The sequence below is a fragment of the Artemia sp. Qi Xiang Cuo genome, chromosome 11 (assembly GCF_049724085.1).
Source record: "Artemia sp. Qi Xiang Cuo chromosome 11, ASM4972408v1, whole genome shotgun sequence".
Classification (NCBI taxonomy): Eukaryota; Metazoa; Arthropoda; class Branchiopoda; order Anostraca; family Artemiidae; genus Artemia; species Artemia sp. Qi Xiang Cuo.
The window spans coordinates 56639146-56666368 of record NC_142804.1 but is presented as its reverse complement, the minus strand read 5'-3'; the positions used below and the strand labels follow the sequence as shown (position 1 = coordinate 56666368).

Sequence of the window (27223 nt, the reverse complement as noted above, 5' to 3'; positions counted from 1 at the left end):
GCAGAAGTTTCAGTTCTTTCTTCAATTTAGTTTGATTTGTCTATTGCTTACAGATAGCATTTGTACTTGGGAAACATACGAAAATTTTTTGTGTGGGGGTTTTCTGGAGGATCTTTCATGAGAAGAAAGTATTTGCACGGAGGGGGGCAAGATTTACACATAAATTCCTCTTTTCCACTTCCCTTACAACTTCTCAATTAAACTAAAAACTAACACGACTCAAAGAAGATTTTAAATTTTGAAAAGTATAATTTCCGCGGGGGGGGGGGTGTTTTTCAGGTGATGGGGTTACCGTGGGTAGAAAAGGGGAAGTTTTCCCCGGGGGAGGAGGTAAACGCTTAGACTCGTAGAAAGTGACAGGGAGAAGGGAACCCCCATTAACAGACATAAAAAAGAGAAATAAACCTGGATTTAAGATTTTATGACGTCCGATTTTCTTTGTTTTTGTGATAATAAACAGAGGATTTTTATAGATTATCTTGACAGCAATTAATATAAAGACTTAAAAAAGCAAACAATTCCAACAAGGTTGAACATGTAGAGATTCTAACTTGTGTTTCACCCAATGTAAGTACGGTGGTTGAGTTGCACGAGGGTTCAGTTACACGAGGGTCTAGTTGCACGATGGTTCAGTTTCACGGTGGTTCAGTTGCATGGGAGTTCAGCTGTACGGTGGTTCAGTTTCACAGGTGTTCAGTTGCACAGTGGTTCACTTGCACGGGTATTCAGTTACATGGTGGTTCAGTTACAAGGGGGTTTATTTAAATTGGGTTGAGTTGCACAAGGGTTCAGTTAAAGGGGGTTCAGTTGCATAGGGGTTCAGTAGCACGAGGCTTCAGCTGCACGGGGGTTCAGTTTCACGGGGGTTCAGTTGCACGGTGGTTCAATTGCACGGTGGTTCAGTTGTACGGTTGTTCAGTTGCACGGTGGTTCAGTTGCAAGGTGGTTCAGTTACAGGGGTTCAGTTGCTTGGGGTTCAGTTACACGGTGGTTCAGTTACAATGGAACCGACACGATGCCCACCGTGGACTGTTCACTTTTACATCTGAAAACAAGACGATGGCTTGTTCGCATCATACTATATCTTACTACTTATAGTGATATCTGTAAAAAGGCACACCCTTTAAGAAAAGTTAATTTCAGTCTCTGTTGAAGAGGTTTTACTTACGCTTCTGCACGAATCTCCATTGACGTACTAAAGAAGGATTCTTTTGAGTAATTACACCGTTCAAAAACTTATTATTGACGAAATGAGCGCTGATATTGAAAGGTTCCTGTGTAATTATTTTCAAACAGCCCATTTTTCTATTCAACTGGGTGAGGCGAATTTTCCGGGTAATGAAGCATCATTATTGGCATATGTTTGATTTGTTATGGACGAAGTAATTCACGAAGAGAACTTTGGAGTATGCTATTCGTGAAAAATTTGGAGACGAACACTAAAGGTGAATCAATAATTAATGTCCTGAGTTATTTGTTTTCAAAGAAAAATTTATTCCATTCACAAACATTATTTTTGTGGCAACACATGAAGCTCCTGCCATTGTCAAGCAATATTGTGGGTTTATTGGCCATCTTAAAAGCATACCAGAGGTTATTACCAGAGGTATACCAGAGGTTATTGTAATTGATATGTGTCATCCACCAACAACACCTAATACCGAAAAATCTGACTGATCGATTACACCAATCTCTTCAATTTGTGATTAATGCAGTTAAAAAAAAAAATAAGAAGCAATGCAATACATTGAATCCGCTTCTATTTGAACAAGTATGTGATGAAAATAATGAAGACTTGCAACGATTGCTCTTATATATTGAAACCCGCTGGTTGTCGAAAGGTACGTATTCAACAATATTCTACTAACTTTTTGAATTAGTATTTAAACTTTTAGAAAGTAAAGATCTAGATTTAAAAGAGAATACAGAAATCAGATACCGTATCACGTATTTGACAGATTGTTTCAAAAGATTTAAAGACATTTCCTTGTAATTAGAAGGAGACTGCCTCAATTAAAAAAAGAACAAGGGGTATAATTACAGTTTTTCTTGGAAATTTGAAATTTATGAAACACATTATCAGTCGGCATGAATTTTCTCAGTATTCAAACTTAACATAGATAGAAAGCTTTGGTGAGGATATTTACACACTTGCTCTGCATTTAACTGCCGTGCATATAGAATACAAAAAAAAATTTGAAGGTATTATTACTGTGGATAAACTACCATCAATCATAAATCTATTTAATGAAACGGAAGTGGATACTCTGATACTGAAAGAGAAGCTATTTGACCTTAGCAATAATGAAGAGGAGAATAGGAAATTTAAAAATGTTTATCAAACATTTTGGCTGAAGGTAGAAATACTCAAAAAATATCTTGGACTGAAGGGAGTAGTGAGAAAGCTTTTGATATTGTTTCTCTCGTCATATCTTGTCGAAAAAGGTCTTAGTATCGTTCCAACTTTTTTTAGTAAAGGGAAAAGAGGTAGATTGGATATCACAGAACAGAGATATTTGCGATTAATCCTAACAAAACTGAAGCCAAATATTGATTATTTGCTTTCAATCCATTGAGAACATCTCTCTCAGCAAAATTACGACAATTTTTGAGGAATCAAACTTTCCCAGATTATTGTGGAAGTTACATTGCGTTATTAATGCTTAGTTTTAATTATATTATGATTATCATTATACTGCAGTGAAATATAATAATAATAATAAATATTAGTGTAACGATTGCATAATGCAACACAAGAAACATACTATTTTTATTGTTACCATTCCATATAGGAAGTTTTCTAAGTAAAATAAGTAAGAAGTGATTGGTTTCTTGTGCTATGACTAGATGTAAAAAAGTAAAGTTGAATGGAATCACTTTTGTGATTGGCAAAAATTAGTTTTTTGGAATCGAATTGCATGACAATGAACTTTTAAATCATCCAATCAGTCCTAATATTTTTGTTCCGAAAACATGTTAATCCGCAGTTTGAACTCCGCCATAATGCAAACTTTTGTAGTTAGATCTAATCTTCGTATATTTTTTTGTGGAGTTTCGGAAATATTATAGAGTGTTGTTGTAAGGGTCCAACAAAACTAGCAAAAAAACTTGGGATCTTTTGCATTAAAGTCAGCTAACAGGACTCGGAGACCTATTAATGCTGTTTTACGCTGGTGTGTTTTAATTCACCCCAGGGTGAAATAAAAACAGTTTTTTGAGCCTTTCCGTTGGTTTACTTAATTTTCGTTATATCTGTAAAACGCAAAAACAATAATACGCTTTTAGACACTTCTTCCAAATGCTACAAAACTTTTCAGAAGAAAAAGAAGAATTATTCGGCATAAGCGCAACAACTTCCGAGAACGATTTCGAAGTGGTGTAATTTATTGTCAGAATCAAAATGTCTTCAAGAGATGGTATATTTCATACTTGTTTGATTATTAATCAGTTGGCATAATAGCCTGTAAAGTTAGAATTATTTTCAAAACATGTTTCCTTCTCAAAAGTGCCAATTCAAGGCTTAGGTCTATACCAAAATCTAAGCTATAGCCTACATTGACATGGCTATGATAGATAGGCCTGAATTTTGTGCATATTCACATGATTCAGCTAGAAAGAAAGGGTAACCTAATGTTGTTTTTCATTCTGTTTCCAGATTCAATAGCCTAAGCATTTCTGAGGTAAATTCATTAGGCCCCATAAGGTAGCCTAACCTATTACATTGTCTATGGGCCTAGTTTTGGACTGTAATTTAAAGCTAAAAAACTAGGGTAAAAAACCATTTTATTCAGCATTCCAGAAAAATAGAGATGGGTTTTTGAACCCATCTACAGCATGATAGGCTACAATTACCCCATTTTTTAGCACTAAGATCTTTGTTTTTAACTCATCTCTGTTCTAAGATCTTACAGCTCACTTATGTTAGCAAAAAGAATGAAAGATACCATCTTTCTGCCATATAGAACAATGATAAGAGAACTTTGATTATATAGGCTACTCATCATTGTTCTCAGACCACTGATCAGAGCAGAATAATAAAAGATGTTTGCATAAAAATGACAAAAGATGTAAGATCTTAGTTCAAATATTTCACTTTTAAGCATTTTCTGACAAAAGATGTAGGATATTAGCACATTGATGAGTGAAAAAACAGCCCTAATGTATGTAGTAACCCTGCCAGGGTATAGCCTAGTATCTATCTTGGGTCAATATCTACCAAATCATATTATTGAGCTAAGACTAAAGTGAATACACCATTTGATGCCTTTTTTTATGCTGATTACAAATATAATAAGCATTTCTATCGGAAATGAATTTCAGCCCCCCCCCCCCTATATATGCCAAGTCAGGGTTAGGTTAGGTATAGCCTATAGGGTAAGACACCCAGTAGTCGGCCACCTGCCTATTCTCGGACAGAATGTAACTAACAGGGAACCTAGCTCTAGGCTAATGTGCTTAGAAAGTTTTTATACAAAGACAAAGCTGGTTTCCCTGGTCACTAGGCTATTAGTTATCCATATGGATATCTAATAGTCATAAACTCCATATGGTCAATAAAATCCAATAATAAATAAATCCATCTGGATATCTAATAGTGACCAGGGAAACCAGCTTTGTCTTTGTATAAAAACTTTCTAAGCACGTTAGCCTAGAGCTAGGTTCCCTGTTAGTTACATTCTGTCCAAGAATAGGCAGGTGGCCGACTACTGGGTGTCTTACCCTATAGGGGGGGATGAAATTCATTTCCGATAGAAATGCTTATTATATTCGTAATCAGCATAAAAAAAGGCATCAAATGGTGTATTCACTTTATTCCTAACTGAATAATATGATTTGGTCAATATTGACCCTATCTTTTCTGGGTGAGCAGTTGAAATTAAAAAAAATAATTAAAAATTTGCCATTTATAGAATAGATATTTGGCAAGAAAAATTATATATTTTAGAATCATAACACAATCAGCTTTTTCTGAATATGTGAATCAAACTGAAACACTCAAAGAATATAGGCCTAGGCTATACATCAAAATAGAATAATTTGTATTTTCAAAAAGAGGTTCTTATAGCCTAATTAAGTCAATAAAGTAGGCTACTAATTTCAAGTATTTAATCTTGAATAATTTTGGTAATAACCATATTGATACATAGTTTAGATTTTTAGTTATTCATTAATATATACAATTCACTTTAATTTCCCTTTGGTAACAATATGTTAGGGTTTTAGTTTTACCTAGCCTAATTTTGTTCAATTGTATAGGCTACTGGTTTTTTACCCTAGTTAAAAATCAACTAGATATAAAAACTAGCTTTTTATTCAAGACCTGAAACTACCATACTATGATGTACAGTAGCACTGAACCTATGATGGTTCAGTGCTTTGTTTGCAGCAAAGAAAAAAAAAAGGACACATCAAGTCTACCTAGGCTGTGTAAGATTTTCCTTGTTGTTCAAGATGGGGGCTAGGCCTGTAAGTTTCCCATGTAGGGTTTTTAAAACTGGTGATTTCAATAGTGTAGGCCTACTTTTTGTTTGCTGTGATGTCTTTTTCAAGGGGTTTTCAGGCTTTTAAAAAATTCCTACAATTTTTTTTTTTGATAAAATTTTACTATTAAGACTACTTAAAATAATAATCACCATTTCTGAAGTAGCTACAAATGGTAATCTATCTCACTAGACATTGTTTTAGAAACATGTTCTTAAATTTTTGGTTATTGTGGGCTGTTTTGAACCCCTTTAAGGGCGCAAAATGGAATTTACCTCAGAAGCAATTAGTTAATTTACCTGATATTAGGCTGTTACCTTAAATTGCAGCTAGGGGCAATCAAAGGATTTCTCCTTGTAGAGCTCTGGATTGATGACTGGTCAAACAGTTCATGGTAACAAACTGTAAGTAAGGAGCAAACCCACTCAATAGTAACCAAAACTCTAAAAAATAGGATTTTTATACCAATAGATACATCAAAAGGATCAGATTTTAATGCTGATTTCAAATATATAAGTTTCATCAAGTTTAGTTCTACCCATCAGAAGTTACACACCTGAGAAAGTTTAGCTGATTTTAAAAAAAAAGGGGAAATCCCCCTAAAAGCTATAGAATCTTGATGAAAATCACACCATCAGATTCAGCATATCAGAGAACCCTACTGTATAGGTTTCAAGCTCCTATCAGCAAAAATGTGGAATTTTGTATTTTTTGCTAGAAGAAAGATCATGGATGCGTGTTTTTTTGTTGTTTTTTTTTCCCCTGGGGTGATTGTATTGACCCAGTTGTCCTAGAATATCATGGGAGGGCTCATTGGAATGGAAATTAAAAGTTCTAGGGCCCTGTTTAAGTGACCAAAAAATGGAGGGCACCTAGGCCCCCTCCCATGCTCATTTTTTTCCAATGTCACCCTATCAAAATTTTGAGATTGCCATTTGTTCAGCGTGGTTGAAAATATGATAACTATGTCTTTTAGGATGACTTAATCCCCCAAAATCCCCAGGGGGAGGGCTGAAAGTTATGAACTTTACCCAATGTTAACATATAGTATTGGTTATTGGAAAGTATACAGATGTTTTCAGGGGGATTTTTTCTGGTAGTGGGGGGGATGGGTCAGGGGTTATGTGGGAGGATCTTTACATGGAGAAATTGTTCATGTGGGAAGGCCATTGCTATGAAGGGGGCACCAGATTTCCCAGCATTATTTAAAAAAAAGATAAGAAATTATATTAAAAAAAACAAGTTTTTTAACTGAAAGTAAGGAGCAACATCAAAACTTAAACTGCTCTTTATGCTAAAGTTTGACTTTCCCACAACTCTATTTTTTTAAACAATAAAAAACTTTAGCATAAAGAGCAAGGCATTGAGGAGGGGACAGCCCCTTTCATATACAGAATAACTTCTGTTTGTTTTAAGTTTTAATGTCAGTCCTTACTTTCAGTTATTTACACTCTCTGGAGGACCACTCAGCATCTAGCCTTTGTTTGAAAACATCAATGGATTCAGCAGTAATTGTTTCATTAGATAATTTCTTCCAATTGTTGACAATACATGTTGAGAAGAATTGAGTAGGGACTCTAGGTGCTGTAGACTGCTTGACAGGTTTCAGGCAATGACCTCTAGTTCTTGAATTGGTACTAACAGTAGGGAATAATGCTGGGAGAATATTAGCCCTCAATAACTTAAAGGCTAAAATGGCATCCTCTCTATTTTTCCTGTATACAAGTATAGACAGATTTAGCTTTGATAGTCTTACATGGTAGGAAAGCTCTTGCATGCCAGATATCACTTTAGTGGTATGTCTCTGCACATCTTCAAGAACTTTTATATCTTTTTTAAAATGTGGAGAGGCAAGTGATATTCCAACTTCCAGCTTAGGACTCACAAGGCCCCTATAAAGAAGACTGGTAACATTAAAAGAACAAGTGGAAATCGTTCACTTAATCAAATCCAAGGTTGAACTAGCCCCAGCAGCAGACCTCTTAGCATGAGTGCTGAATTTTAATTCATTGTCAATAGTTGCACCAAGATCTTGCTCATTATTTACAGAGGAGAGTGGGTGGCCTAAGAAAAATAAGAGTGGTAAGGATTCTGTTTGCCAAAGTGAATGATATGGCACTTGGCAACATTGAATTCAAGAAGCCAGACCTCAGACCAATGACCTAGCACTTGAAGATTATTTTGTAGCAGGGCATCATCTTGACAGGTTAAAGCTAGCCCAAGAAACTTCAGGTCATATACATAAAGAGTTGTTTTATTGCTCATAATGGAAGGAGCATCATTGGTGAAGATATTAAATGGTGTAGGACCCAAGAGACTTTCCTCAGGAAGTCCATTCAAAACATACGTTGAGGAAGAAAGAATTCAATCTCCAGAGTCATCAAACAACTGAACACATTGGTTTGCAAATACAGAAAATCAAGGATCCAGAGCAAGGATTTCTCTTTGAGCTTTACTACACACAATTTAATTGCAAGTTGATTATGACAGACTTTGTCAAAAGCTTTAGAAAAGTCAAGCAGAATCATGTCAGCAGGCACCCCAATATCAAGCAACTTGGTGATGTGATCATATGATTCACGGAGATTGGTATCAACAGATCTTTCAGAGCAAAAACCATGCTGTAAACTGTGTAAAACATTGTTTATTTTAAGGTGTTTAACAACTGCAGAATTGATTTTTCTTTCAAGAACCTTAACAACTGCTGATGTCATGCTGATGGGTTGATAATTTTCAGCAAGGTCCTTTCTACCTTTTTAAAAAAATAGGAATCATATATGCAGTTTTCCAATCCTGAGGTAGTCTAGAAAGATTTAATGATAATTTGAACAGCAGGGAAAGAGGTTGACACAAAACTGTGATATTCATGTAGGATACATGGGTGAATGCTGTCTGGACCAGCAGATTTATTCAGTTTGAGGGATGTAAGTTCCTTTAGAATTGGTTCCATATCACGTGATACATCATATAAGAGAGGTGTAGGATATACAATACTGGAGTTTGACAAAAAAACAAAAGAGAAATATTTACTGAAAATTTCACCTTTCAGTTCAGGATCACCAACTGATTTACTATCATGCAGGGTATATAGGATTGTGTGTCTGCTGCTACATTTTTGAGTGGCATAACGCCAGAAAGATTTAGCGTTATGCTTAACTTCCTCTGCCAGTTTTTCCTCAAACCTTCTCTTCAACACCTTTATTTGGTCTGTTGTTTTGATTACAAATGGACTTGAAGACTAGATAATTTTCTGTGGTCTTATTTTTTCTATAGTGGTTCCATGCTTTGTGTTTTCTATTGATTAGCTTGCTAATTTTAGTAGTTAAAAAAGGTAAACTTTTTGCCTGTTTTACTTGAAAAATTCAAGTGCATGACTTTCCAACATTTAGAATTTCCGTTTTTACATTTGACCAACTCTCCTCAATATCATCAGTAATAAGCTTTTTCCAGTTGACTTTGGCAAGTTTTTCAGAGACTGTTTTGTAGTTTGCATACTTTTGTTGCTTAGAGGAAGGCTGTCTGGTAGGTAGACATAAATCTAAAATAATTACTACATGGTCAGTATTACCAACAGATGTAGTTATAACATTCTTAATAAGAAGGTCAGGGTTACTGAGTATAACCAGATCAAGAATGTTGGGGACTTGATCTTCCCTGTAATGAGTTGGTTGTGAGATTGTTTGACAGAGGGAATTATCAGAGAGGGCTGACAAAAAAGGAGAATCTTTATTACAAAAACCAGATACATCAATCCATTGGATTTCAGGAAGATTAAAGTCCCCCATAAGGACAAGATCATAGCTGGCAAAATTGGTACATGAGACAACATGGCAGCCAAATTAGATCCAGAATCCATAGCACACAGAGCACTGGGCTTCTAGAAACACCACCCACTACAATTGAAGTTCTTTGATTGTGTATTTTAATCCACACAAATTCAATTCCATCAGTGTTCAGAGAATTGAGTTGAATTAGACTAACATTTACTCCATCTCTTATATAAAGGAACACTCCTTGGTGGCAGAGAGGGGAATTCAGATTAGAAAATAGTTGGTAATCATTGATTTTGATTTAATCAGGAGTTAAAACTGTCAAGGTATTTTTTGGTGAAACTTCTGTAATTGCTGCAACATCTACTCCTTCAGATTTCATACAAAAGGAAAGTTCAGAAAGCTCATTAGGGAAGCTATCAACATTGGAGCTAAGGAACCTCGTTCCCTGAGAAGTAGGGATCTGAGAGGATGCAGGAACTAAAGGACTGGCAAGGTTTTTGGATACAGCACTATGAAATGACAAAGAAGAAACATCAGGTAAGCCAGTTGGTGCTGAAGAAACAAGATATTCAAGAGCTATTCCAGATTAAACTTTGAAGTCACACATACAAAAGCAGTAAAGGTTTGGAATAGCAGCTCTCCTGAAGAAGACATGCTAGAACAAAAAGAAAGACTCTTTTATATTGCTAATTTAGTTTTTTTATTTAGTGTTATTCATGTTTATGACAATTCACTCTCCCCCCCCCCCTCCCTTTTTGGTCCCATACAGCCTTAGGATATATGAAAAATGACAAACAATGTTGAAGCTCTTAGCTTGTAATATGCAGGAAGTATCAGCTAATCATATATCTTTTTTGCCTCTTTTCATCCATGTTACTAAGTCATTTTAATAATATAATTCCATTTGATTTTATCTGCAAACACAGCTTTCAAATTTGAAAAATTACACTATTTGTCCAGCAGTAGGCATATTGCTACAATTGAGAAACATTATAGATTTACAGTTTTTTGCCAGTCCATAAAAACACTGTTTCTAAAATGTTTGTGAGTATGCATTTCAAATATATTGGTTAAATATTCAAATCTGATAGCTGCGTTTCAGATAAAATGAAATTATATTATCAAACAATCATTTAGAAACATGGATGAAAATTGAAAAAGGGTGTTTATGTGATTAAGTGAACCATGCTACATTACTATAAAGTAAGATTTTCATCATTTCTAATGTTTAATCTTTTATATAGCCTAGCACTATATAAGACCATTAGGGAGGGGGGGGTGCAAATTGTCAAAACTACTTGCTTGCAAGTTTCACCTAGTTTGGGCCCACCTCTTGATGTTCCTATAATAATTTAAACTCAGAATGACTAGAAATTACTATTAAGAAATAAATGAAACCCATAATAATCACAAATTAAATAATCAATCATAGCAAACATACATACAACATATAGTCTACTAATATAAATGAATAAATAAATCTTAAATTGAGTATGCAAATGAAGCTTAAAACAAACAAAAATAACTACAAACAAGAGGCAAAGAGGCTTAATCAGCACAATGTAGCTCTATTTTTCAAGATAAGGGGGCTGGAACCTTTGTATAAGGTTTTAGACAATCAAGATCAGTTGACTATCTCATAATTTGCATTGACCCTCTTTTGGGGAAACTGGTAGTAAGCACGGCTTTGCTTTAGTACAAACTGGCAGTAAACACTCCTTTGCTGTGGCACAATCTCTTGTCAGAGGCAACACTATAGTTGATATTTTTTCCGAATGTATAGCTTGCATTCATTCAGTGCAATTTTTTTGTAATTCATAAGTTTTGCCAGAATTTTCTACAGAGCCTTATAATGTCATTAAATATTGATTTTCTCTTGTTGAAACTAAACATTAGACTACTATTGCTTAAACTAGGAATTGCCCATTAAATTTGCTCAACTATTTGAGACTAGGTTTAATCAAAACCTCCCTTAAACTTAGTTTATTTTTGTCTTCCAAAAACTATAAATGCCTGAGCTTACAGAATTTGGGTTGAAAATGTAATTCTACAATTTATCGATTTTGTTATTGACTTATAAAAATTTGCAATTAAAATAATGATTGTTGAAAACTTGTCGTGGTAATGTCTTTTTTATATATACACTTGAACATAAGGCAGTCATTTCCAAATTAAAACTAGTTTTATTTTTCATTGTAGGATTTGTTTCAATCTCAGGATATAACATGCAGAAAAATGTATGCATACAATTTTAAAGGCATATTCTAATTTGCCCTTCTATTTATCAGTGATATCAATCAAAGCTGAAATGCATGATGAACGGGCTAATGATCAGACATGGATTTTCCTTTGTCACTATTTGTTGAAATACCTCTGTCAAATAATAATAAAATTCCTGGGATTTTAAAATGCATGGACCAATTAGGATCCAAAGTTTATTGATTACACATTATGGAATGGATTCTTCTTTTGATATTTTATGTTTGTTTAATATCTCTTCAAAACATTGTTCTCATCAAACTTTTGTACACATGTGGAGGGTGAATGGGAATTTTCCTCTTAAGAGACCTTAGTACATGTATTTAATAATTTTGATAAAACCAAAAGAAGATCAACATATCTGAGAAGCACTAATAGCCCATCTATCAACCTAAATAGTATCAAGAGAGGCATTATTTCAATGATAATAAAATAATTGCATCTTTTCTCAAATTTGCAGGCAGAACTTCCTAAACTGGTTGTGTCCCTATATCTTAAGTGGCCATTTCAGTGCTTTATTTGGGTGTATGACTTTTATTTTTGTCTATTTTATTCTATTGTGTCTTTTCATTCTATGTAAGTGCCAATAATTTTTATATGAAGATTATGTGATTGGATTCTATTTTTTTTTTTTTTTTTTTCAGGTGGAAAAAAGAAACCTTTAAAGCAACCTAAAAAGGACGCAAAGGAATTGGATGAGGTAATTTGTAGTAATTATTGTTTTTAGTGTTTTGATGTGACAAAGTTGTTTAGACACAATTTTCACTGCCTCTACTTTGCTTAATGTGCACTCTTATTGAGGTGCATTGAAAATGAGTCCTTTCCCAACCCCTTATTTTTAAAGTTAAACTTGTGTTTTTGCTTATTTGTGTATTTGAAAGAATCTTTGACTATGGGTGAAAAGGGAGTTATTTTGAGCTTTAGTGTCTCAATAGTGATTGATGATGTGATTGCTTTATCTAGTACATTTGGTTTATTGTTGTGCAATGTGTAAGAAAAATACAAACTACCTCAAAACATGGAATTTGATCTTGTGGCATTCTTTTTTAGCTGGACAGTATATGCTAGGGTGCCTAGGAGGTAGGACAAAGGAGTAACTACCTCTCCCTCCCCTGAAGGACCAAGAAAATACATAAAGTACATATTTTTGTTGTAGTAAAACATAAATATTAGTCCACTCTTCTTGCTAGAGTTCTTCTTTAGACCTTGCCCAGCCCCCCCCCAAAAAAAAAAAAAATTGTGCCATTGAGTACAGGCTTTAGATCCTAAAACAAACATAAGTTCCCACGTAAGATCTGAAATCTGTTCATCTCTACCTTTTTTTTTATTTTTGAAGGTATTCAAGCAGAAAAAGTTGACAAGTAGGGTCACTGGAGAGCATAATGGGACTGTTGTCCTTCCTGCTCCTGGAAAGACTAAAACTGTTTTGAATTCCAGTTTCTCTTTGAGTAACTTGCAGGCCTCCCACTGGGTTCAAAATTATGAAAAAAGTTCATATTTTTAACCTAAGTTCATAAATGGTTCATGATTTAGAAAAAAGGTTCATATAGTTCATATTTTTCTTGCCATCAGATGGAAAGTGCTTGCAGTTGTTGTCTTTTTCCTTGTAAAGGACAAGCGAAGCAAATGTGCAAGAGTTATATTTAAAACATTTCAAACTGTAACACTGCATGTTTTGTGAAGGTGCGGAGCTTCCTCCACATCGTTTTCTGAAACATGTTCCAAGTCGATGGCCAACCCTCGTTTCAATGGCTAAACCTTGTTTCAGCTGAGAGACTTGATGAGTAATGGGAAGCTCTCGGTGAGTATGTCCTGAAATTCATCCCTAAGAAAAGACCAGAATCAATGAAGTCCAAGGGATACCAAGAGATATCTAGCAGTCTCGAATGTACCACAACCAAGGCATTAGTTCTCTTTGTCATATTTTTCGGAAGCCTATTTGCTCAGTTCACAGAGTTGTTTCAACGTAAAGAACCACCTATCCACATTCTGTATGACGGTATGCGTCGACAAGTAATGATGACGGCCAGCCCTTTTGTCAAGCAAAATGCTTTGACTGATATTCAGAAGGAAAAAAAACTTGTTCTGAGCTCTCCTATTCAAGCGGGGATATTCTTCCATCTGATAAAGTAGCATGCGGTAACGTCGTGGAAGAATGCCTGTCGAAGGTACAAAAAGTTGATGATCCGAGCTTCAGGAGTAGTGCCAGAACTGCTTACCTGGTTGCTTGCCACCATATTGAAGAGAAATCACTAAGTCAAAGTACACTTCAGCATTTCCGGTGGCTGCGGCTGGATGATTCAAATCCGGAGACAAGAACAAGCGACTTTGTGAAAATCGTTGGATTTATGCCTTTCCTAGTGAATACTGAAGCTGCCAGTGATGAATGGAACTTGCTCCAGCTGGAACCGAGTTTGCCTAAGAACATGACTTCGTTGACGATTGATGTTTTATGGAACTCGGTTTTAGTCTGAAAAACTATCAAGGACAGACAGAATATCCCTTTGTTTCAAAGATAGTAAAAGCAGCTCTCTGCATTCGCATGGGAACGCTGACGTTGAACATGATTTTTCCCGGTCAGGACGGATCATGCCCAAGGAAAATTCATTGATGAAAGTGAAAATGCTCAATTCTAGACTGATAGTCTCTGACGCTCTAAAGAAGTTTGAGAACAGGCCCGAGTTAGTCCCTATTACCATAGAGCTGTTGAATTTGGGGCGAAATGCGTGTCAGAGCTATAAACTGTACCCAGAAACTGAGCCATCTAAACAGGCTGAAGAGGAGTTCAAAAGGAAAGAAGAAGAAGAGGAAAAAAGAGGATATTATCTGGGAAGACGATCATTGAATACCCGGAAAAAGGTTTGATTGAGAAGAAGTCAGTAGAAAAGAAGACGAGACAAGTAGCAGAAAGGCTTCTTCAAAAAGCTAATGAGAAGCTAAAAAAAAACCATAGAGACCAAAGACTTTGTAGATAGTAGGATCGGGGCTTTGAGCCGTTAAGATGCGCGAAGAAGATAGGGCAGCCAGAGAGGTTGATCTGATACAGAGCAGGGTAAACAAACGAAAGTCGTCCTTAATTTCGTCATATTTTACCAAAAGGAACTAGTAGAGTGAAGTATTTTGTAGTGTTGTATTGAAAAAAACAACAACGAAAAACAAGAAGAATATATGCACCAGTGATGAAAACACCAACTGTCGCTTTTTGTGTCCACGGGCAGTTTCTATGGTGCACATATCATAAATTTAGGTTCATAAAAAGCGCAATCAAAAGTTCATAAAGTTCATGTTTTTGTGGTCAAAAGTTCATAAACTTCATATTTTTCACAAAAAATCTAGTGGGAGGCCTGAACTTGCTGCTTTCTAATATTAAGTTTGCAGATGACTTTATTGTTTTAAGCTTATGGCACACATAGACATATCCTTATATTAACTGGTAATAATATCTCAAAGTACATTAATATCATGGGATTAAGTTGAAAGGTAACAAAAATTGGCCATGCAGTCTTGTTTTATCATGTCAGATATAGTCGAATTTTTGCTGTTTCTTGGATTGAATGGAAGCAATCTGATTTAGCTGATTTATTTTACTTGACTGAAATTAGAAGTAGAATCTGATTAACTGGATTTGACAGATTTCAGAGAGAATTAGCTGGATTTGATTTTGTATCACCAATAGACCAATTTTTTTTTTTTTTTTTTTTTTTTTTGCTGCCCCTGCTTTTTAATATTATTCTATAAAATCGATAGTCAATTGAAACCGTCACTGATGTTAAAGTAATTTAAGAAATTTATTCATTATTCAAATATTGTGATGTATATATTTGTTGAAATTTTTGCTAAAAGGAGTTTTTTTATGAGTTCGAAATATAGTTTGGAATATTTACTTCATTTTTTGCATTGATTTTTGCATTGATGGTTTAACACCAAAGGTGTCTATGCTCTCACACTTAGGTTTTAGATAGTTCTATGTAGACATGTTGCCCTAAATTATGGCACCCATATACACTAGCCTAGATTGGTCTCACTGTAAATATGGTCCTTTTGGCTTCTTGAAGAAGATAAATGCTTTTTTTATATCTAAATACAACTACTGAGTATAAACACAACTTAAAGGGAGACCAGAGGGTTCCCTGTTTGCCCGAAACTTACTCCAAGGATACTGGTGGTAGGTGACTCCTCTGGAAGTTAATGGACAGACAGAACTTTACTAAACCCATTGACTAGCAACAATAAACAAAAAGAACAAAATTTACAGCAAGAGAAAAAAGAACAGTCACAAAAGCAAGAGAAAAAATGCACAACAGGTAGACTAAACTGCTATATTTCTTCTTTCAAGTTGAACTTTGACAGGGCCTGTATATTTTGAAAAAGCATATAAAAATTATCCTAGTAGCCTTTTATTCAGGAAAGTCAGTTATCTCCAACTTCATTTGGAGATAACAACGTCTTACTATCATTTGTGGATGAAAGGATCTAATGAGAAACACTTTATGTCCTTTGGAATTTTGACCTTATGTTTGATGACTATATTTAAATCTTGCACATGCTAAAAGTTACCTAGTGTTTTTTTTTTGTTTTTTTTTGCTTAAAATTTTTTCAGCATTAAGATTTAAGATACGAAAAATAACAATTTTATTGATATTAAAAAGTAATTTTGAAAATCAGTCTAGGTTCTTCCTTCACTGTTAATGAGGATGGTTTAAATCTGGTTCGTTTAGATTCATTGAAAATGATACAGCACAAACTATACATGAACCTCAGATGGAAATTCCTTCAATCCAACTCTTACTGTCACATTTTTCTGCTGTATCAAAGACAATTTGAAAACTAAATATTATCCCATTGTTGCCAGATGTCTGGTTAAAAGGATCGCCGCAATAAAAGTGGAAATACGCTGAAAGCTCTGTTTTTCTAGTAAAAATGTACCAAATGAATGATCCCTTCCCTCTCCCCCCCCCCAAAAAAAAAGAAATGCGCCGATTTGATAAAATCAATGCGCAATTGCATAAAAAATTGCCGAAATGGCGCAAATTCACCCCACTTGTCCGCTCTGTATTATACAAAACTTACTTATGGGCGCCCATAAGCTGAATTTTAGGGGGTGGTGCTTACCTGATCTAATCAGCACTTCCAATACTGAATAATGGAAATCTCAAAACAAAAATATAAAGATGTAATGCAGTATCATTCAGCCAGGGGAGCTGGAGCCCCCACTGCTCTGTCATATGGGCACCTATGGACTTAATAAAAGAATGCCAATTGACTCTTACTTCAGGAAAATTCCACTTTGACTTCAACAGAATCAATAAGAATCGGGTTACGTCTCCTTGGACTCGGAACTGGATTCTAATTGACATATATAATATACCAGACTTAACTTAGAATTCGAAAAAGCTGCCGATGAAGTTCTCAAATACTGCTCTTGATCGACTTTCTCCTTATAATCGTTTTGTTAACTTTTTTTCTATAGCTAATATTTTTCGTTTTTTTTTTGTATTTTCTGTACTTTTTGCGTGTATTTAATTTCTTTTTGCCCCACATTCTAATACTTTTCTATGGTGTTTTTGTGGGTAATAAGCAAATTATTATTTTTATTAAAGATGCTGCAATTCTGTTGTATAGCATTTGTTTTGTTTTTGCCGATTTTTTGTTTATCTTACTAACTATATGGGTTAAAATTCCCCTGTCCTTCTTTAATGTTTTATTTTAAGATAATTAATGTTGATCTTATTTTCTCTCAGAAGTTCTGTATCAACGAAATCTAATGCTTGAAAAATTCATAACTTCTTGCTTATTTTGAATTGTTGCCTACATTCTGGAGTCTTTACTGTAGGCTATTATTAATTATATATATGGTTTTCCTTGCAGCAAGACATGGCTTTCAAGAAGAAGCAACAAGAAGAACAAAAAGCCTTGAAAGAACTTGCTGCAAAAGCAGCTAAAGGAGCTTTAGGTAAGATTCTCTTTTTCTTTCTCCTCTCTCTTTCTCCTTCTTTCATTTTTCTAATTCTTCTATTGCAGGGTTGGCCAAAGTACAGTCAGTGGGCCACATTTGATCCTCCATTGTATACTATGCACACCCACAGAAAACGTTTGTTATATGTCATGATCTTAAGTCAATCTTTTTTTTATTAAACTACATTTCTAAGTATATTTCTGTTCCATAGGTCGAGATCTGTTGAAAACGGCCTCTGCAAAGGGCTGCCTCAACCCTGTCGCGTTACCTGCAAGACTGGGGACCTTGCGGTTACCTCAATTCCCACTTGAGGAGTGGTGCCCCTTGAGGAAATTATAGCCTAGTAAACAACACTGGCTTTGCACTTGATCCTGATTAACAGATATTTCTTCTGGACTTGGTCTGTTTTGGAGGGCGTTTTCTGGCTGAAAAACCTGCTCCTAACTAATTTATTGGCTATGGGTTGCCTCCCTGTAGTAGCATAATATTTGTGGACATGAAATAATAGGCTTGCAATTGTCTGTGCAGGATTCCGACTCTTATTGATAGAAGAGCATCGCCAATAAAATCATGTTGTGACCAAGATGGGCCTAGGATTGCACAAAGCCTTCATTTGACTGGACAGCCTGGGGACGTCTTGCTGTCCGGTTCTAAGGTGGCTTAAGCGCTTTGGTATAGACTTGAGAAAATGTGTTGGTCCCGTCTTGCACTGGTTCTGGGACCATTGCTTTTCCTTAGGCCAAAATCATTACAATGATTTAAGGAATATGAAAATTGCAACTTGGAATGTTACGACGTTAAGAAACAACTATCTTATCGACATTTTGACTGACGAATACAGACGCTTTGAACTGGACTTCTTAGGAGTTTCAGGAACTCATTAAACAGGGGTAGGAAACATGAAATTAGGTGATATAGAATTTATTTACTTGGCCAGGAAGGATGGGGTACATAGACAGGGAATAGGGCTCATGGTGAATGACAAAGCTGCTAAGTCCTATTTATGTTGGGAAAGTGTTAATAATAGATTGCTAATCACTCATTTTATGACTAAAAAGTGTAGACTATCAGTCATAGTTGTATATGCTCTTGTAGGACCGACTGACAGAGATAGTAGTGACTCACATGAATTTTACTTACGCGTTACAAGAACCTAGATAGAAGTATGGTGTTTTTATTAGGAGATTTTAATGCCCAGGTCGGTAGAAATTGGTAGAAATGGTACCCTAGTCTAGATAAATTTGGTGTTCAGAAAAAAAAACAGTAATGGCTGCAGACTGCTGCAATTTTGTAGGTATAACAATCTAGTTACAATAAATACAGTATTTGGTCATAAAATGGCCCATACGTTAACATGGTATTCATATGATTGTGAGACAGCTAACCTTATTGATTATGTTATTATAACCCGAAGGCTGGCAGGATCAATACAAGATATAGGGTATATACGAGGTAGGAGCGCTTTTATTGATGTTAAAAGTAAAGATCACCATCTAGTAGTGTCTAGGGTTAATTTAAAGCTGAAATTTTGGAACGGTAACTACTTTCCAGGAAGCTATGACGTTGATAGACTCCAGGATGAGAATTTGAGGGAAACTTCCGAGGAACAGTTGAATACTAACCTGGAGAGTTTAAAATTTGACAATAATTCGGGAAGTTGCTAATGGTGTCTTAGGGAAGAAAGTTAGAGACGCAACTAGGAATATTAGTGAAAATGCTTTATGTTTAATAGAGAGGAGAAGGGGCTTGTACAAGAATCATCTGAGTGATGGATTATATGGAAATAAGAAGAATGTAAAGAAAGTGGAAAAAGTATTAAAATATGAACTAAAGAGTTATGAAGTGGAAGCCATGGATAATATTGCTAGGAATCTAGAAGATGCAGCTAAATTGCATAATAATAAAATATTGTTCTGGCATGTTAATAAATTAAGAGGGAGTAGTCAATCTGGACTTGTACCAGTTAAAGACAGGAACGGGTCCACAATTAGTGATAAAGAAAGAGTTGAAGAGAGATGGGTAGAACATTTTGAGAATGTGCTAAGCCAGGATAGAGTTACAGGAAAAGATATAGAAAAGAATAAAAAAGTATGTTATGCCTTGGATATGAAGGAAGATTTATTTCGTGAGGAAGAATCAATGACAGTACTTAAATCATTAAAAATTTGTAAGGCCCCAGAAGCTGATAGTGTGGTTAATGAGTTTCTTAAATAAGGTGGTTATGAGGTTAGAAATAAGTAAGTAACTGAAGAATATACAGAATTTTTGAAAAAGGGGAAACACCTATGGATTTTAGGAAAACCCCAATTAAACCAACCCCTGTATAAGCAAGGTGAGCAAATTAGTAAGTATCATGAGACTTTTTAGCCTGAGAAATGCTGTAGAACAAGTTTTAAGAGAAGAACACTGCGGTTTTAAGAAGGGTAGAAGATGTGGCGACCGAATTTTCACTCATAGATTAATAATTGAGAAGTCCCTGAGTCAAGTACCTTTAGTCCTAAGTTTTATACATTATGAGCAAGCGTTTGATTCAGCTGATTAAAGAGCTTAGTGAAGGTCTTATCCTTGTATGATATGCCAGAGAATTACATTACAGAGATTAGTGCTATGCATGAGAATAATACGGCTGCGGTTAAGGTAGGAAATGAGGTTAGCAGCTGGTTTCTTATTAAATCAAGAGTTGAGAAGGGTTGTGTCCTATCCCCTTTTCTGCGGATCATTTTGATGGACTTTGTCTTAAGAAGAATAGGAAAAGCAATGAGAGAATAATCAATTGGGGAAGTAAAACTACTACTAAGTACTATTTCGTTAGCGTTGGAGGCAAAGTCATTTGCTAGTTGTGCCATGGTTCTACATCTGTCTTTAAGTAGTGTAAGGTGTTTTTCTGATGTCTGGTTGTGAAATAACAATGTTACCTAACAATTTTTGTAATGCTAGCAGAAACAGAATTGTTTGCGCAGGTCTGTTTGGCCCTTCAAAAAAGTTGTCCGTAAATGATGTTATAAAGTAGTGTTGTAACTGGTAAAATTGGTCTCGGTGAAATTGGGTATTTTACACATTTTACGACGCTTTGCAATTTTCAGAGCACAGAAGCGCAAAGAGGTTGGCAGAAATAGGATTCAATATGATTTGGTTTGTGTACAGCTGTGATCCCCGGTTTAAAAGGCTGTCTGTCTGACTTAGGTCTCTGGTTATCAGAACGATAATGTGTATTATAGTACAGGTAATTATAATTTTAGAATGGTAAAATATTAGTTGAAATAAAATTGCACTAGTGCCGTGAACTGTTAAAGACAGAAAGGGCTACAAGCAGGATTTACATATGACAAACAAGAAAAAAAATAATAAAATTAAATAGACGAGAAAAATGAAGGTAATGTCAGCCAGCGGGCAAAAAAAAAGGGAAAATGATTGAGACAGATATTTCGCCAGGGACTTCCGCCCAGCCGCCTTCGGTGCTCAAAGAATGGAAGGAAACCTAACCTTTTGAATTAAACCTTAACTAAGCAAAAGGAAGACTAAATGAAACAAACCAAAAAACCAAGCCAGGATAAATGAAAGACTATTCACCAATTAGATTGGGCAAGAATTCTCTGCTTAATTATTGACTTAGGTTGTCTACTTATCTAATTTTCATTAAAAGTATGGTCAGATGATTTTAATTTAAGCTGAGTAAAATTTTATTTGAATCCTCTAATTTTAAGTTATTGTAAATTGGGTTTATAGGAATGTCTCCAGTATCTCTATTTAAAGAGATCCAGTATCTCTAAGAGAAATTTGTGGATTTTTTTCTAATTTCAGTTACCTTTTAAAAGAATGTGGGAAGCCATTTGCTTCAAATGTTAAATTGCCTCCTGGATTTTCAACAATATGGAGGGCGAAAGCAGAATCACTATCCTCATTTTTATTTTAAGTTTCACATTTTAAAGAAATCTTGTATTCATGCTGTCTTTTCCCCGGGAGACGGCGCCCCCCCCCTCCTGAGGCAAAGTTCCCCCTATTTTACCCTTTGATAATTCCAGGATTTTAATTAAAAGGGAAATTGAAATTTCTACTCTCCTGTTTAAGTCTGGGGCAATCCTATTGCACTATCTATAGTAAAGGTAAAGTCTCATAGGGGTTTAATGTAATACTATTTATTCATTTATTTTTTCCCAGAGGCTCTTTATGAGGAAGGAGCGGTCTATTAAGCTTTTGAGGGTGGCTTAGTCAATTGGGAATCGAAAGTTCCAGTCCCCTTTTCTAAGATTAAGCCTCCTTTTCAACCTCCTTGTTACTACCGAATCACTTGTTACTGACTGCAGTGACTAAAAGAAATTAAATAAAAAATAAATTTTTTAACTGAAAGTAAGGAGCAACATTAAAACTTAAAACGAACAGAAATTATTCCGTATATGAAAGCGGTTGTCCCCTCCTCATCGCCTCGCTCTTTACGCTACAGTTTGACTCTGCCTCACAACTTTATTTTTTTAAACAGTAAAAAACTATAAAATATAACATTATTTTTCTTTCATATGCTTGAGAGTAAAGACATTTTGATTCTGTCTCTATCACCAAGTAATCGATACACAATCAATTTCGAAAATTCATCCAGTATACTTATGCGCTCCCATTGCACTTTCTGGTGCTTGCTTTTTTCACCATTAGCTTAGAGATCTGAAAAATAAAAAAAAAGCGTTTCACTATGTTTCACCTTGTACTTAAAACTGTTATTGTTTTTCGCAGGTTTTAATTTGCTTTCGCTTCCCAAAAATACCTGCACACGCGAACGCATATAAATATTGTATGATACCAAGTTCTATAGAAAATGTATATGGGCAGCTAGTGATCTCAGGAAAAATTGTCCTAGTGGGATTTTTTAAGTACTCACTGAGCAAAATATTCCACTATTCTTCGGGAAACAACTTTCTTTTTCTAAAGTTTCTCCTATATAGACACCTAAAATGTCTTTAGTCAGCCTTAATATAGACATAACATTAAAATGGCGATTACCGTGTTAGCAGGGTTTAGATGACGTTACCCCTACTCCTGTTAGTGGTAATTTCTGTTCGTTTTAAGTTTGACCTGATTATTCGTTTTAATTTCTGTTCGTGTTTGGTATCATTTATTGATTGATTGTGATTTATGTTCGTTTTAAGTTTGAATAGTATATGACTTTAATTTTATTGGCCTTTGGTTTAATTTAGTTTTTTAATTTTCTTTGGAAAACTTCTTTTTTAGAAGGTTTTTTTTTCATTAATTTCGGTTTGTTTTAATTGAAGTTGTTTTTTTCTCATTGGTTAGGAAAAGGGGTATTTTTGATTTTGTGTTTTGTTTTTTGTATTCTGCGTAACAATTAATATTTTTGGCTTGCAATTTATGTTTTAGCGGAAATTTGGAGTCATTGTTTTAAAATAGAATTTTGAATGCCTGGGAAGGGGAAATTCTCTTCCTGGAATTCCTGAAGTTCTGCAAAATTAATGGCCTTCTATAGATCTGAAGCCACTCTGGCCTCATCCCGTCACAACCTTGAATATAGGCGAATATTGACCGATCGTTCTTTTGATGGAAATTAAACAAACATTTAATGCCAAAACAATTAATATTTTTTATGCTAATACGAATAAATCAAACATACAAGTTGACGATAAAAGGAAAATTTATGACGAACTTCAGGTGCGTGTGTCATTAAAACGACATTTCTTTTGCCTCCCGAGGCTCTTCCTCAGTTGACTCATGGCCATAAATATTCTTAAAATGTATCTCAACTTCCCAATGTCAACGATTTGTCAATGATTGTTTTTGAGAAAAATGTCCTTTTGCAGGGCATCCTAAGAGTTTGTCATGGCTTTTGTTTTGTCATTTTTTTTTGTCTTAAATCGGTTAATTCCAATGCAACAGCTCTTTTGGCATGGCAATGACTGTGTTTTGTCAACCAGCCAATATTGCATAGTCAACATTGTTGACGAAGAAATCAGGGGTGACTTTTGATTCCTCAAGCAAGGGTCAAGATTCATTTACAAAAAATAGCCATTGCAGTTGCCGCTTGTACCGCACCTATTTTACCCTTCTTTTTACAACATATTAATACACTAAATATCATTTATCACACTAGTAAATAAAGGAACAAATGAATCACTGAAGTGATTTATCCTGTAGCAGACAAGTTCAACCTTGCTCTTGTGACATGTGTCTATATTGACTGCAGTGGCCGGGATGTAGTTAGGAATGGTGCGTAGTACTCAAAAGCACAGAGTTCCTGAATTAGCACATCAGCTAATGCCTGCGTTCTATCAGGGTTGGATTTGCTAGCGCTGTGAAGGCAGACACGTAAATGACATTCTTTGTTTCTAGGATAATTTTTAAGGGCCGTTTTCGTACGGCCTAGTTCTGATTCATCGTTAAGGTTATTCGATTCATCGTTAAAATGTTATTCGCTTGTGGTCCTCAAAGTGGGCACGCGTATACCCAATTACATGGATCGTTTCAATATCCAGTTGATTACGAAATTAACTGGCTCGAGGGATACAATATACGTATAGAAGAGAGGTGGTGATTTGCCACCAACATGAATCCAAACACGTATGTGGTGATAGTGTCCCTGTATGAGACATATCAGCTTCTCGGGCATGTGGTTTTTCCTACATCACAACCAATTTGTCATCGCTATAATGTTGTCTATGAAAATGGTTAATGATATCTGGTTGTATTCTGTGCATTGGTTAAGAATCGATTGGAGCATAAAGAACGGATTAATGCAGTGTCCCTAGCTAACCTGAAATGATTGAGAATAACCATTGTGGACATTTGAACAGCAATGATTGTAAGATTGTAAGATCCTGAGTAATTCTTGGGTTCAGCTTTGCCCCTTTTTTGAAGGGAGATGATGTGTTCGTCTCTAAGGTCAACCAAGTTCAGCTGGATACAGTTTTGGTAACATATTCTCCTCTGTTGAAAGGTGGACATTCTCCATAAACATCAATGTGTCTGCTTTTGTTTCCTATTTTCTGGGGTTTCATTGCTACCTCTTGTGTATTTTCAAAATTTTTCCAGTCTTATTAAACTGTCCACCTATTAGGAGTTACGCTGGTAATTCTCTGAGAAACTCGTCATCTAGGACACTGAATTGGGCTGAAAGTTTAAACCTAAATTACCCTGCCCTTTGCCTTTAATATTTAACAGAAGATAAGTTTTCATTTTATTCGTAATAGGTATGAAAATATATGCGGAATATTTTCAGAGCCATGAGAATAATATGGAGTAGTATTTCCATATAAATATTATACTGTGTTATGACGGGCGTGGAAGGTCCTGAAACCCGCAGTTTCACATAATGATTGTTTAAATAACTTTACTGTCTACTAATTTTTTTTCTTACCAATAATTTTAAAATCACTAAAAAACTATGAAGCTAGAAAAGAGAATCTTGCGAAAAAAAATCGCATCATTGAAAGCAAATATTAGGAAACCTCCCCAATGCATTTAATTTTATATTCCATAAAACCAAATGTCATCAAACAGTTCGTGGTAAAGAACTGTAAGTAAGGAGTGACCTGGCTTAATAGTAACCGAAACTCCAAAAAACGGAATTTTGATACCAATAGATACATCAAATCAGATTTTAATGCTGATTTCAAATATATAAGTTTCATCAAGTTTAGTCCTACCCATCAAAAGTTAAGCGCCTGAGAAAATTTGCCTGATTTTTGAAACAAAGGGGGAAACATTCCCTGAAAGTCATAGAACCTTAATGAAAATCACACCATCAGATTCGGTGTATCAGAGAACTTGGATCCCCTCCCACGCTCATTTTTTCCCAAAGTCACCCGATCAAACTTTTGAGATAGCCATTTTGTTCAGCATGGTCGAAAAATATAAGAACTATGTCTTTGAAGATGACTAAATCCCCCAAACTCTCCTTGGGGAGGGCTGCAATTTATGAACTTTGCCCAATGATTACATATAGTATTGGTTATTGGGAAGCATACAGACGTTTTCAGGGGGGATTTTTTGTGGGTAGTAGGGGGGGGGTCGGGGTTTGCATGGGAGGATCTTTCCATGGGGGAAGGGACATTGCTATGAGGGGGGCGCCGTTTCAACTGAAAGTAAGGAGCAACATCAAAACTTAAAACGAACAGAAATTATTACGTATATGATTGGGTTCGCCCCCTAGTCAATACCTCGCTCTTTACGCTAATCTTTGTTTGTACTTTCAAAAGAGCTTTCTATTCCAATTAACGACCTTTGTGATTAAGGGGTCATCCTTAAAGAATTGGAACAAAATTTGAACTTTAACGTAAAGAGGGAGGTATTGACTAGGGAGTGAACCCCCTAATATACGTATTAAAAATATATGAATTTAGAAGTTCGTTACGCAAGTTAATTCGTAAGTTACGCATTTTTATTACTAATAAAACGTTTGTAAATAGAATTGAACAGCTTTCGAGAAAGCCATTTAACCAAAAAAAAAGTAACGCCTCGCTCTTTACGCTAAAGTTTAACTATTTCTCACAACTCTATTTTTTAAAACAATACAAAACTTTAGCGTAAAGAGCGAGGCGTTGAGGAGGGGACAGCCCCTTTCTTATACGGAAATAATTTCTGTTCGTTTTAAGTTTTATTGTCGCTCATTACTTTCAGTTAAAAAAAACTTGTTTTTTTTATTTAATAAAAAAAGATGTTGTCAGAAGAATATGGGTAATTGAAATGCTCTCTCGTTTTCAAATTCATCGTAAGAACTTGTATTAAAACTTTACTATAAAATAACTATTATCTTTTGGCATTTTTTGGTTCTTTTGTCGAAAAGAAAGTTCACTTTTATGGCGTGTGCAAGTTAGTTTGGACATTTTAATCTTTGCTATTTGATTTGGCTTTGTTTTTTAATCCCTGATATCAATGAGTATGGAGGGCTCTCTATAAGTTTGGCCCGAACGACACCCCCCCCCCCTGTCATACACATCAGAAAAATAGTGACTTCAAAATACACTTTTTTGTGCTCGTTTTTTGGATCAAGACATTTTAAAAGTCATGTGGTATAGGGTGCCATTTCAAAGAAATAAAGTTTTAAAGAATCGGCGAAAATTAAGCTTTAAAAAATGGCACCAAACAGATGAAGATTGTGTAAATTTCCTTTGAAGGTGTAGTTTCCTTTGGGAAACAGCAGATGGTTTATGTTTGAATTTTTAGGGATGAAATGCGTTGTCGCATTTAACTTACAAATTTTGCTTTTTATTTTTACAGTTCAACGCGGCAACACTGGCGAAAATGTAGTACCGCCTTAAAAACTAGTTTTTTTTAACAAACAAAAGAAAATTGTGGTTTTCAGGTATGAATTGACCTAAGATTAGTCAAGGAATTTGATATCCTTGGTATTTTAAAGAACTATCATTCCAGTTCATGTCTCATCACTTCTGATAAACACGTTCTGGTCGTTCCGATTAGATCGGACTGGTAAGGAATGATCCCTTGATAAAACAAAGAATTTTTTTTATAAAACATGTCATGCGAGAACTAGATTAAATCACATTGGAATGAATCAAAAAAATAAAATACGCCTTTAACCATTACCTTTGTACGCTATATACATTTACCTTTACTTGTACTTTTGTGTGCCTTCATTCTTTGACTGTTTGTTCATTTTGTGATTATTTTTTTTTCAGGTGGCAGTGGCATAAAGAAATCAGGAAAGAAATGATCGGTTGCAGATTCTAGACAATAAATTATTGTATTTTTATGCCTTTCTTACGAGCTTTTCTGAAATAAAAGTTTCGTTTTA

At 35.2% G+C, this 27223-nt stretch overlaps 1 protein-coding gene across 1 annotated transcript; it reads left to right on the top strand.

Annotated features, from left to right (window-relative positions):
• Positions 1–3315: 3315 nt before the first annotated feature.
• On the top strand, positions 3316–27223 carry LOC148947164 (translation machinery-associated protein 7-like). Its single transcript, XM_089096910.1, has 4 exons — positions 3316–3416; positions 12158–12213; positions 17382–17466; positions 27108–27223. The coding sequence occupies exons 1-4, from the start codon at positions 3401–3403 to the stop codon at positions 27140–27142; spliced, it is 192 nt and encodes a 63-aa protein (XP_088953036.1). The 5' UTR covers positions 3316–3400; the 3' UTR covers positions 27143–27223.

What these genes read in the sequence shown, in the direction of transcription:
- LOC148947164 (XM_089096910.1), top strand. An exon ending in ACGCAAAGGAATTGGATGAG is followed by an intron (nt 12,214 to 17,381) that starts GTAATTTGTAGT and finishes TTTTCCTTGCAG; the next exon opens with CAAGACATGGCTTTCAAGAA. An exon ending in AGCAGCTAAAGGAGCTTTAG is followed by an intron (nt 17,467 to 27,107) that starts GTAAGATTCTCT and finishes TTTTTTTTTCAG; the next exon opens with GTGGCAGTGGCATAAAGAAA.